General features: G+C 37.1%; 1 protein-coding gene across 1 annotated transcript; it reads right to left on the reverse strand.

Moving 5' to 3' along the window:
• Positions 1-554: 554 nt before the first annotated feature.
• LOC147381680 (eukaryotic translation initiation factor 5B-like) lies at positions 555-13,994 on the reverse strand. Its single transcript, XM_086430094.1, is given in 15 exon segments — positions 555-799; positions 984-1,107; positions 7,570-7,689; positions 8,333-8,893; positions 9,077-9,136; positions 10,891-10,956; positions 11,044-11,154; positions 11,268-11,352; positions 11,479-11,579; positions 11,664-11,771; positions 12,161-12,252; positions 12,255-13,106; positions 13,109-13,177; positions 13,180-13,379; positions 13,381-13,994. Coding segments are annotated over 15 exon segments (3,225 nt in total). The 3' UTR covers positions 555-737.
• Between the last annotated feature and the right edge of the window lie 49 nt (positions 13,995-14,043).

Below are 14,043 nucleotides of genomic sequence, written 5' to 3' on the forward strand. Positions count from 1 at the left end.
ATATAAACCTCATTTTGAAGATGATGGAAGAACCTTAATTTTGAGTTATACATATGCCTGAATTTACCGTATTAAAATTTGGATAAGTGGATATTCAGATTGGATAGGTTGCATATCCACCCAAAATAAATTGGACAAAATAATTACGGATAAATTTATCTGAATTTTTAATCGGATAAAAAAATTATACCCATACCCAAATAACTCGGCTTAGATGGTAAATGAAAATTACCCAACCATATGCCTAATTGCCTGCCTTACATAATATTCATCTGACCCCGGTGGGATCAATGGTGTATCCAAATCCAAGACCAAATTATGTGAACCTAAGCCTCTACTGTTCACTCCCTAACAATGGAGTCATTTATTTTCAAAATTTGGGGTTGAAACATCTAAGCCTCTACTGTTCACTCCATAACACTGGCGTCAGATTGAGAAATGTAACATAAAAACAATAATCTAAAATTAAAATCCTTCGGCCTAGTACCAGATTACAATTTAATAATTAGTAGGTGCAAGTGGGGTTTGAATCCAAGGCGTGGTGTCAACATTCATAGAAATGCATAAAAAATATTGTTTGCCTTTGATGCATCAATTCAATGCCTACATCCTAAAAGTAAGACATGGGTATTTGGAGAAACCCTAAAATTACATTTGTGTTCCATTCTTATTATAGAGAATTCAATATTTTTCCCAAGCAGTATCAAACTTATTGGAATACTATGTAATGTAGCACACTAGTGTACCTTGAAGAGATTCTTCAGCTTTGCAACCAGCCTCCATTCATCAATAGACAGATAATCCAGCAGCATAGTGGAAAATATTAGACCAACCACCAAAAAAGTGGAGATTGAATCTTAATTGTTTTTTCGTTTTTGATTCAAGAGTTAGAACTTGTGAATGCAAACATAGGCCCAGCAAACAGAGGCTGAAAGCGTGATACGGCTTTTAATTTGTCCTTTGAGAAAATTGACGAGTAGAAATTACCCGATAATTAGTTTTCAGAATATCTATGGACTTCCTTGTGATGTGGCTAACAAGTTCATCATCGATATCGAAATGCCTGCCATACATCTTTTGTTTCTCCTCAGTATCGCTGTTTGCTATCTGAAAAACACACAGATTGGGTATCATAACTCACAAATTGGGTTCTATGCTAACAAATACTTTACCTTCATATAGTATAAAATGTTGAATAGTTGAAGCGGTAGATACCCGAGAATGAACAAAATAAAAGTTTGACCGAGGCTTGTGTTGAACACAATGTCCTTAAGACAATTTTGTTCCCGCAACTTGGTGCACACGGATCAATGAACAATTGTCTCCCAGGATACAACGATCACACGTGTAGATGCAGCACTACAATCTACACGTCTAGCGAACCGAACGCTACTGTTTATACTCTCAAAGAATGCAAAAGAAAAATAGAATGCTTGCACGTTTAAACAACACAGCAAAGAAGAAGAAGAGAAAATTTTTTGAGTGAATAAAACTGAGGTCGAGATGACCTATTTATAGAAATTTAAGAGACAAGGTGTCTCTTAGGAAAATGAATGTGCAAGTGTCTCTTAGAAAAGGACAGGTGCATATGTGTCTCTTAAGAGACACCCAAAGAAATCAAATGAGCCCAGGCCCGTCGCGCGCACCCACGTGAAGCCAAATTGACGGGATTTGCACCCCCCCTGCGCGCATACCCATTAAGGATATTTTGGACCAATGGATTAAATCCTTCTTGAGCCCATGGGCCCCTTGTGCGCGTGCGTGGGCTTATCCAAGTCTCTCTCTCATATACACTTAAGTGATATAAGAAGTTCTATATAAGAACTAGACAATTTTCTTATACCTATCCGATGTGGGACTAAAGAGTTTCTCTTATAAACTCAATAATCTTATAAACCACATACAACAAACCATGGCTAATAGGGGTTCTTTGGAGTTGATTTGTCATTCACCCATAATGAATTTTTGACAACTTAAAACATGAAACTATTCTCTTTAATGAGATGAATAAGTTTCCAAGTGGTCCAACTACAAAAAAGTAATGGGACCCACTTGAATCGTAGCTCAAATATCCCTACTCGATCACAAAAATCTGGATAGAAATGCAGATTTTTTCCAACAATCCCCCACATGAATGAAAAATGGCGACAAATAAAATCGATAAAATAAAATAAAGAGAGTATAAATAGGAAATAAACTACATCGGGGTAGGTAGCTTGTGGCTTTGAACCTTCCCTAGTAAAAAACTATAGGATTTACTAGCTAAACAGTGAACACCATGTTTTGAACTGTTCAAGCTTAAGTGTAAATCTAGACAATAGAATTCACATAGTTCCTTTCCTGACATAGTCGGTTCTCACGGTTGTGTTCATTTTGGCCCTGAACATTCCTGGATTCATGAGTGCTATAGAGAATTTTAGCCTTTATAAATTCTCATGGAAGCGGCCCAACTTCACACTCACATAGGTGATTCCTATTAAGAGTACCCTGTTGTACCCCACTTGAAAATCAAGTTATAGAAATCATTAAAAGAAAAGCTTACCCTAAAAAACTGTTACAGGCAGCACCGTTACATCATAGGAGTGGATAAGAGGTTTTTCCTCTTCAGTGCTTCTAGCGAATCACACACAACTAGTTGTCCCATTGAACCAAGATCTTGGGATCTCCAGTCAACTAGGTTGGGTTTCCATTGTGATGATTCTTTTGTGTAGGCTTTAATCCCATTCCTCTCGATGTGCAGTATATTTGCTCTCTTGTTAAACCTTTGGTAAGCGGATCCGCGAGATTTTCCTTAGATTTTATATAATCAATTGAAATAACTCCATTTGAGAGTAACTGCTTAACAGTATTGTGTCTACGACGAATATGTCGAGATTTACCGTTATAAATATTATTTTGTGCCCTAGCTATCGCTGCTTGATTATCACAATGTACACAGATGGCGGGCACGGGTTTTGGCCATAAAGGAATATCTTCTAAAAAATGTCGAAGCCACTCAGCTTCTTCTCCTGCTTTATCTAACGCTATAAATTCCGATTCCATGGTAGATCGGGCTATACACGTCTGCTTAGAAGATTTCCAAGAAACGGCTGCACCTCCAAGTGTAAAAATATATCCACTTGTGGATTTTGATTCTTCAGAATATGATATCCAATTCGCATCACAATATCCTTCAAGTACCGCTGGATATCTTGTATAGTGCAACCCATAGTCTAGAGTATATTTTAAGTATCTTAAAACTCTGACTAATGCCTTCCAGTGATCTAATCCTGGATTACTTGTATATCTACTCAGTTTGCTAACTGAGTAAGCAATATCTGGCCTTGTGCAGTTCATGAGATACATTAAACTGCCAATTATACGAGAATATTCTAATTGAGAGATACTCTCACCAGTATTTTTCTTCAAATGAAAATTAACTTCTATTGGTGTTTTAACTGGACTACAATCAAATTGATTAAATTTCTTAAGTATTTTCTCAATATAATGTGATTGAGATAATACAAGTCCTTCTGATGTTCTACTAATTTTTATCCCTAGTATAACATCAGCAACACCTAAGTCTTTCATTTCAAACTTATTAGTCAACATTTTCTTTGTTGACTTGATGATATTTTTGTTAGTTCCTAAAATTAACATATCATCAACATATAAGCAAACAATGACATAAGCATCTTCAATGCTTTTAACGTATACACATTTGTCACATTCATTTATTTTGAAACCATTTGACATCATTACACTGTCAAATTTTTCATGCCATTGTTTAGGTGCTTGTTTTAATCCATAAAGAGATTTAACAAGTCTGCACACTTTTCTTTCCTGTCCTTTGACAGTAAAACCTTCTGGTTGTTCCATATAAATTTCTTCATTTAATTCACCATTTAAAAATGCTGTTTTAACATCCATTTGATGCATTTCTAGCTTATGCAATGCAGCAATAGCTATCAACATGCGAATGGAAGTTATTCTTGTAACTGGTGAATAGGTGTCAAAATAATCCAAACCTTCTTTTTGTTTGAACCCTTTGGCAACAAGTCTTGCCTTATACTTGTCTATGGAACCATCGGGTTTCATCTTCTTTTTGAAGATCCATTTACAACCTATAGGTTTGCTGCCTGGTGGAAGATCCACTAATTCCCAAGTATGATTCTGCATAATTGAATCAATTTCGTTATTTACAGCCTCTGTCCAATAAGGTGCTTCAGGTGTAGACATAGCTTCCTTAAAGGTTTGAGGTTCATTTTCTAACAAAAAAGTTAGAAAATCAGGACCAAAAGACTTAGTCACTTTACGTCTCTTACTGCGTCTAGGTTCATCCTTATTTTCTATAGACTTTTGGTCTATATTTCCTTGTGAGCTAGTAATCGCAGTATCATAAGTTCTTTTATGAGAACTTATTCTTTGTATATTTTTGCAAGGAAAAATATTCTCAAAAAATGAAGCATTCCTTGACTCAATAATCGTATTTTCATGAACGTCAAGAATGTCAGATTTGTGCACAAGGAATCGATATGCACTACTATTATGTGCATAACCAATGAATATACAATCAATGGTTTTTGGTCCTATTTTAACCTTTTTCGGACTAGGAACCATTACCTTAGCTAAACACCCCCACACTTTTAAATATTTATATGATGGTTTTCGACCTTTCCATAACTCATATGGAGTTTGGTCTGATTTCTTGTGAGGTATTTTGTTAAGAATATGATTTGCTGAAAGTATTGCTTCCCCCCACAAATTCTGGGGTAAACCAGAACTTATTAACATAGCATTCATCATTTCTTTTAAGGTTCGATTTTTGCGTTCAGCAACACCATTAGATTGTGGTGAATAAGGAGCGGTAGTTTGGTGAATAATACCATGTTCTAAACAGAACTCACCGATGGGTGCTTCATATTCACCTCCTCTATCACTTCTTACTACCTTTATCTTTTGATTGAGTTGATTTTCAACTTCATCCTTGTAATATTTAAACATTTCTAAGGCTTCGTCTTTACTCCTTAGTAAATAAACATAACAATATCTTGTGCAATCATCGATAAAAGTAATGAAATACTTTTTCCCACCTCTTGTTTGCACAAATTTTAAATCACAGATATCACTATGAATTAATTCTAGAGGTTTTGAATTCCTTTCCACAGAATGAAAGGGTGTTTTGGTTAATTTGGCCTCCACACATGTTTCACATTTATGATTTTGATCAATATGAAATTTAGGCAATAAATCTAAATTCATTAACCTTCGCAAGGTATTAAAATTCACATGACCTAATCTATCATGCCACATATTGAAAGACTCAAGCATATAAACAGAAGAATTCTCTTTATTCATAATTGAATTTTTGGGTACAATTGTCATTACATTTAGTTTAAACAGACCATCGGTCAAATACCCCTTGCCCACGTACATCCCATTTTTAGTAAGTACAAACTTATCAGATTCAAATACTAATCTGAAACCCTTCTTACTTAGTAAAGATCCGGATACTAAATTTTTCCGGATGTCTGGTACGTGCAACACGTCATTTAATGTAAGACTCTTTCCCGAAGTAAATTTCAGCACTACTTTTCCTTGCCCTTCAATTCTTGAAGTTGAAGAGTTACCCATAAAGAGTTGTTCATCCTTTCCTGTTTTACTATATTCTGAAAATAAATTTTTGTCAGAACATATGTGTCGAGTAGCCCCTGTGTCTACCCACCATTCTTTAGTATTTCCGACTAAATTTACTTCAGAGACAACTGCTGAGAGGTTGATATCAGAAACAACAGCAACAAGATTCTCTACTTCGGACAACTGGGCTTGAACCAATTTATTCTTCGATGAATCCTGGTCCTTGCGTTTGCGACAGTCCTTGGCTCGATGTCCTGGTTTGTTGCAAACAAAACAGGTTCCCTTGAATTTCTTAAAGTCCTTACCTTTAGGACTCAGAGTAGAGATTTTCCTCTTTTTGTTGTGAGAGATCGACTTAGGCCGTTTAACTTCTATTACATTGGCCTTGGACTCGTAGTAGTTATACTTCGTCCCTTTCTCACTTATTCTGTTTTCTTCCTCAATTCTTAACCGCACAATCAAGTCCTCGAGCTTCATCTCCTTACGTTTGTGCTTCAAATAATTTTTGAAGTCTCTCCAAGATGGCGGTAATTTTTCAATTACCGATGCCACTTGAAATGATTCACTAATCGACATGCCTTCTGCATGAATTTCATGCAGGATAATTTGAAGTTCTTGAACTTGATTGATAACAGTTTTAGAATCCACCATTTTATAATCCAAGAATCTGCCGACTACAAATTTCTTTTGTCCGGCATCTTCTGTCTTATATTTCTTGTCTAAGGATTCCCACAGTTCTTTTGCAGTGACGATTGGACTATATACGTTATACAGTGTATTATCCAATCCATTGAGGATATAGTTCCTGCATAGAAAATCAGAGTGTTTCCATGCTTCGATAGCAGCAACCGTTGTGCTATCTGATTCGTTTTCCTTCAGAACAGGTGCATCTTCTTGAAGGAATTTGGCCAAGTTTAATGTTGTTAAATAAAACAACATTTTCTGTTGCCAACGCTTAAAATCCGAGCCATTAAATTTCTCGGGTTTCTCTTGGTGATTCATTTTTCTAATCTGTAAGAACAGAAAAAAAAAAATCCAACACACAAAATTGTCTTAAGATTGTTGAATAGTTGAAGCGGTAGATACCCGAGAATGAACAAAATAAAAGTTTGACCGAGGCTTGTGTTGAACACAATGTCCTTAAGACAATTTTGTTCCCGCAACTTGGTGCACACGGATCAATGAACAATTGTCTCCCAGGATACAACGATCACACGTGTAGAGGCAGCACTACAATCTACACGTCTAGCGAACCGAACGCTACTGTTTATACTCTCAAAGAATGCAAAAGAAAAATAGAATGCTTGCACGTTTAAACAACACAGCAAAGAAGAAGAAGAGACAAGGTGTCTCTTAGGAAAAGGAATGTGCAAGTGTCTCTTAGAAAAGGACGCATATGTGTCTCTTAAGAGACACCCAAAGAAATCAAATGAGCCCAGGCCCGTCGCGCGCACCCACGTGAAGCCAAATTGACGGGATTTGCAACCCCCCCCTGCGCGCATACGCATTAAGGATATTTTGGACCAATGGATAAATCCTTCTTGAGCCCATGGGCCCCTTGTGCGCGTGCGTGGGCTTATCCAAGTCTCTCTCTCATATACACTTAAGTGATATAAGAAGTTCTATATAAGAACTAGACAATTTTCTTATTCCTATCCGATGTGGGACTAAAGAGTTTCTCTTATAAACTCAATAATCTTATAAACCACATACAACAAACCATGGCTAATAGGGGTTCTTTGGAGCTGATTTGTCATTCACCCATAATGAATTTTTGACAACTTAAAACATGAAACTATTCTCTTTAATGAGATGAATAAGTTTCCAAGTGGTCCAACTACAAAAAAGTAATGGGACCCACTTGAATCGTAGCTCAAATATCCCTACTCGATCACAAAAATCTGGATAGAAATGCAGATTTTTTCCAACATAAAATGCACTACCCATTATTACCTTTATGGACACCTTCTGCCCTTTCTTAGCAGTATCAATCTGTTTGTGATTAACTTCAATGGATGCAATCCGCCCAATATCAATAAAATCCCTTGAAGGAATACAAATTGGAGTGCCCACCTGCTCAATGCGACCAAAATATATAGTGAGACGCATGGTATACACAAGCCAAGCAATATTAATAATAATAATAATAATCATAATAAAATGAGAGGTCCTCCAACAGCTGATCTCTTGCCTTGGACAGCGGTGACACAAGAAAACAGAATACATAAAATAAAAATAAAAAAAAAGTTGAAGACCTCAACTCCCAAGTTGTATTACCCTAAAAAATGGCAATCAACTACTTGGCTCTTCATAACTTTCATCACAAGACTATTAAAATGGGTTCCAAAATCCTAATTCAGCTATGTGTTGGGTAGGGAAGGTTAAAAGGTGTAAATGGAGTCTGTAAATTTTGGGGAAGTTGGGAAAAATATTACGTTTCCCAACTTGACATCTAAGAGAATCGGGGAGGAGGAATTTAATCAAGCCCCAAACATATGTCACACATTTTAGTGGGAAAAAACGTTGTCTGATTTAGGGGTCCACCTAATTGAGGTTAGCAAAAAAAAAAGAGGTTCTCTTAAGCGCATGGGGAATTTTGCCTGGGTGATCAGAATACAAACTTTTGTTGGTTCTATTGGCTAGCATGACACGACTTGGTCAAGTGTGGTTGAACACAACAAATAAAGAGATATCCAAAGTAGGAAATGAGAGATACCTTGACGATGCCATGGAGAACATCAACCCCCACGACAATTGGGTCCTTCTTGTTGAAAATGTAATTTGGTATAACTTTGAGAACACATGGAAATACTGCTTCTTCAGTCTCTTCCTTCTTTTTCTCTTCCTTAAGATTGTCAATATATGACTTGAACTGATCAAATAAGTGATAAATGATATCGGCAATAAATATCTTGACACCGGTCTCATCAGCAAGCTCGCGAGCCTCAGGTGTTACATTGACATCAAACGCTAAGATCATAGCGAATTCCTCCTTTTTTCTCTCGAGCATGACACTAGCCCTCATGACATCTCTCTTGTGTACAGGACCTATGCTTATTCCACTAACAGGTATGTTGACAGCTGGACTCTTCAAGAAGTCCAATAATGCTTCCAACGACCCAAGTGTGGATGCTTGCACGTAAACACCTTCCCCACTCTTGTCAACCCTGCTCATTACTAATCTCATGTCTTGCATTGCTGCTTCCTTGATGTCTTCCAAATCATCATTAGGCTCCACCACATATAGACCAGTGCTTGCAATAACATGTTCAAGGCCCTGCAAACAAAAGATATAACACAACAAGTCTTTGAGAAGACCAAGCTCAATAAGAAGAACAAAACATATAACACCACAAGTCTTTTAGAATACCAAGATCAATAAGAAGAAGTGAGTGGATATGTATATTAATGTAAATATCCATAGGTGCATTTCTAAAAGTATATTGGAAACTAACTTCACCTGGGCAGCGATCTTGATACCCTGTGCGGCCTTGAGTTCTTTATGATGTAGATAAGAACCCTGGAAATTGAAACAACAAAAAATTATCAATCATCATGTTGTGCTTGGGATAAGTTGTGTTTGCAAATATTTTTTGCAACCCTGCAACCACTTTATTTATTTTTTGATAAGCAGTCTGCGATCATTTTAAAAGCTAATACAAGCAGACAAATCAAATAGTTCGTGAAAATTCTGCTGAGGCTATAAAATGAGTATAAATTATTCCATATAAAAGACCAATTTTATCCATAAAGAAAAAGAGACTGAAGAGAATCTTGCGGGATAGAATTAGGATTAGATGGATAAAAGGAGATGCGTATCCAGAATGTTCTATGAACAATGTGTACCAATTAGACCACAATTTTTTTTTTTTTTTTACAAAACTGATGAAGACAGGGTCACATACCTTGGGATTTACAGCCAAAGAAAACAATATAATTTTGGTCCATGCTAAGAATTCTGGATTTTGGATCTGTTTACATGACCTTTTTGTAGAAGGGGTTTGTATATGATCCTGTACGTGACTAACTACTTGATCATCAAAGTTTCCATAAATTTGAAACTAGATATGCGTATCCATTTTTGAATTGCTTAGTCAGTCAATTTCTACAATTTATTAGTAACGCAGGTTTCCATTTTGAAGTTTCTAATGGGAGTAGCAGTTGCCAGATTAATAGTCACTGGGACCAACAAGTCTAATTTATTGGTAGTTTGAAATTTAGATTAGTGTTGGCTTGTTAAGGGGGAAAAGTTAAAAGAAGGGCCACCTCATAAGTCTGAACCCCATAAATACATGTATGTCTCGAAGTTCAATAAATGAAATGAAAGAATTTTATTGATGCCACAGCCCATTCTGAGTTCTAGCACTATAAGCCCTTAGTTCCCACTACCCCACAGTCCAATACAATCTACTACCCTTCAACCCAGCCTTTAACCTCTTTGCATAAAAGAATCAAAGTTCATATGCCCAGCACCAGTTCTATATTTCTCTCCCTACAAGAGTCCCTCCCATCAACCACATTCAGTCTAAGTTAGTATATCAACAACAATAATATTTATGGTATCATGGTTCATAGAGGATGAAAGTTGGGAAGTCAATAAAATGTTTTGTGGTGTTAGTTGATGCAACTAAAAAGGAAGTCAATATAAAACAAGAGACTCATAAAACAGCTCGAGGCTCTAAGGAAAGCCCATTTGCACTCAAAGACTTATGACTCACTCAAAGAGACAACATTGAAAAAGCTTATGCCTTCGGGGATGCACATGCCTTTTTAGTGCCTTTCGACTAAGGCATATATCATATGGGGATGTGTTTTATTTCTTGAAACATCTTTTACCATGTTTTTTCTTTTTTAATCCAAAAAAGATCATATTGGTTTCAGATGTAATGTAACGATTAAGATACTTTCGGTATCCTAATAAAGATTGATGCATGTAAATAAGTTGGAACATCTACATATCTAATTTTTTTTACAAATTCAGTTGTTGATGGAATAGCTCCAACGTATCGAGGTTAAAAAGATACGACCCATAATTTCAATTAACTTGTCCCTAAACAATAAAATCAACCAAACTGATGTATAAAGAATATTCTATTAAAAAATAAGAGATCAAAATCTGCTATCAGATAATGATGAGATGCAAGGACTGGTATTGATCCTGCATAACTACATTGTATACGAACAAACATAAAATGTAAGGCTAGAACAGAAAATAACTGCAACAAACAATTGAAGGAACACAAAACGTAAGAACTAATTAAAAAAACTACTCACCTTAACTCGAAGCTCCTTCATTGGGTGAGGGGTCAGTATAGCACGGATTGTGGTAACAATAGGCCCCTGATATCGAAATATATATATAAGAAACTTTAACAAATGCCACTGACAATATATATATGGAATAAAGACAATTATTAGAAGGCTTACTTGCATGCCACAAACAACTATTTGATCTCCTTCATGAAGCTCACCATTAATCAATACAACATCAATCGTTGTCCCTAGGCCTTCAATAACTTTAACCTCCAATACTGTGCACTGGGGACAGTCCCAATCCAAAAAATTACAACTTAATTTTCATACTTTGATGCATAAAATACAAATAAATGAATAGAAAGAAAACAAATGAACTTAAAGAAAGCTCACTTCACTTCATTGCAAAACATAAGCTTCTCCAACATAGTTTTTTGAGTCCACTGCACCAATAACAATAGCAGATCTGGAATGCCTTCACCACTGCAAAAACAAAAAAAATTACAAAGTTTGCCAGAAAGACGTGGCTTCCTCTACTTTGAAATTGACAATTATTGAATATATATATATATATTAAGAGGCTTGGTTTTCAAGTCCGTGACAACGTACCTGATTGCACTTGTAGGCACAATACTGAACGTTTCCCCCATTTCTTTATTTTTGTAATACAATTCAGTATTTAAACCCTGCTCCTTGAACTGTGTAACAATCTGAAAAAAGAAAAACAAAGAGAAGGGTAACTATATCCGCTACTACCATAGACTACAAAATTATGTCTGGAATGTAGTAGTGACCTGGGTAAGCCTCATATTGAACTCAATTTGTACGTCTTTAGACTGTTGCTTCATAGCTTTCACAATCGGTGCATTGGGTCATCTCTTCCAACCATATAGCCTGTCAACCTTTGAAACCCAAAAAGAAAAGAAGCAGAAAGATTAGACTGGAGAAATAACAAATCTTACAGTTTAATTTCCAGAAGCTATATTAAAGCTATCTTTTGTTGGTCCATATCTTTAAAGCTATATTAAAGCTATCTTACAGTTTAACGATTTTATCCATTTTGGGTCTTATATTTTGTTGGTCCAAAATCTTTAAGAAGTTTAGGGAGATTTTCTTCAAGGATTTTGTTTTCAATTGGGATGGGTTTCGATGTATTCCTCGTGAGTAGCGTCCTGTTTGTAAGGTTTTGCTAGGCCGGTCACCTCGACCGGCCTGGTGCTGTTTTTGAATGAAATACTATTTATCAAAAACAAAAAAAATTAAAGCTATCAATCAACAAGCTGAGCCCCACCTTATTCAAGGCAACTATGAACTCCGTATTCCTCATTTTCAAAAGATTCAACGATTCAATTGTCTGTGGTTCCAATCCGTGCATTATGTCACAACCAAAATTGCAATATCACATAAGCTTGAACCCCGAGAACGTAAATTCGTGAATGATTCGTGTCCTGGAGTATCAATGACCAAAAGACCAGGGACACGCAAAGTGGCATCGGCCTTTAGCTCCTTGGTTCTCTCCCTTATGTTCTCGGCAGGAAAATAAGTCGCCCCAATCTGCTGTGTAATGCCTCCAGCCTCGCCTTCTTGCACATTAGTGCCTCGGATGCAGTCTAGCAGCTTGGTTTTACCAGTATCAACATGACCCATGATGCAACAAATTGGAGAACGGAGGTTGTTAGCACTCCGTTTTGAGAGAGCTTCCATGGTTTGTTCTTCCTGTTTCATCATCACCACATCCTCCTTTCTCCTGATCTTTTCAGTAACTACTTCTGCCTCATGTTGAGTTTTTGTAGATGTAGTAGTAACAACAGCCTTCTTGGCAGCAGCAGTAACTGTGGGCTTGGTTTCTGCATTTCCAGAAGATTCAGCCATGACTCGCTTGGACTTTTTCTTCACAAGAAGCAGAGGAAGAGAACCAGCTTCTTCCTCATCAAACACACTCTTAGCATTCAATTTGACAACAACAACATCATCATCCCAGCTCTTCTCATCCCATGCTTCTTCTTCTTCATCTTCTTTGATTCCATCCTCTTCAACCCCATACTCAATTTCCAGCTTCTCTGCAGCATCACCTGCTGCTGACTCGACTTCTTCTTCTTCTTCTTGGACCTTTTCGACTTCCAATGCCACTGCCTCGGCTATAGAATCCAGCTGGGTTTCCTCCTTTTCCTGTATATTCTTCCTCCACGTAGCTAGAATCTGATTCCTCGTTGCCTCCCTGCGATGGGCTCTTTCCTCTGCTTAGCTGTTAAGAGCTTGCCTTCCCGTTTTTTCCTGAGCAGCTTCTCCTTTTTCCTGAGTTTTGCCCCTCTGCTAGCCTCTCAAGCTCCTCTTGTCGACGACGCTCGTCTTCCTCCTTCCTCAGCCTCTCCTCTTCTTCTTTTTTCTTTCTCTCTTCAGCTTCTTTACGCCTCAATAGTGCCTCCTGGATTTCTCTCACATGCTTGGGAACCTTCTTGTCAAAAACTCTACTACTCTTTTTCGATTCCTTTACCTCCTCCACTGCCGCTGGCTAATGCTGCTTTCTTCTCTTTTTCCTTTTCCTTCTTCTTTTTCTTCTTCTTTGCTGCTGCAGACTCAGACTCCCCAGTTGCAGTTTCTTCTTCAGCTTCCATAACATCAACCTTAACCTCACTAATGGCTTCAGGTTGAACTTGAAGCTTCTCCTCTTTATGAGGTTTAGAAAGCGAAAGAGGACCTTCACCAAGCTCGGCCAAAATTTTGTCCAGGTCATCCTCTTCTTTTACACTTCTTCCACTATTCCTATTCCTCTTCTTCTTCTTCTTCTTTTTCTCTCTCTTTTTGTTCTTATTAGAATCCCCCCCCATGTCCATGTCCATGTCCTCCTCGGTCTCGCTTCCTTTATCATTGGAATCAGCAGCAATGCTGCTATTGTTGACATTACTGAAGAAGCTATCTTTCACGGTGGTGGTGGGTTGTTTGGTTGTTTCAGTTACATCATCTCCAACATTGGTATCGAACAAAAAACTAGCACCACCCTTCGTAGAAGACTCCTCCTCCTCCTTCTTCTTCTTCCCGGAAAAGTAAATTTCAGGAATCTCTCCCTCCTTCACTGCGACTGCAAAATACTGAACCGATTCGTCTGATCGTTGATGTTCTTCCATTACTTTTTGGATGATGATTATTAAATTCTTTTCACTAAAATAAAAATAA

Source organism: Akebia trifoliata, unplaced genomic scaffold, assembly GCF_017979445.1.
Source record: "Akebia trifoliata isolate Shusen 1 unplaced genomic scaffold, ASM1797944v1 Contig00304, whole genome shotgun sequence".
NCBI lineage: Eukaryota > Viridiplantae > Streptophyta > Magnoliopsida > Ranunculales > Lardizabalaceae > Akebia > Akebia trifoliata.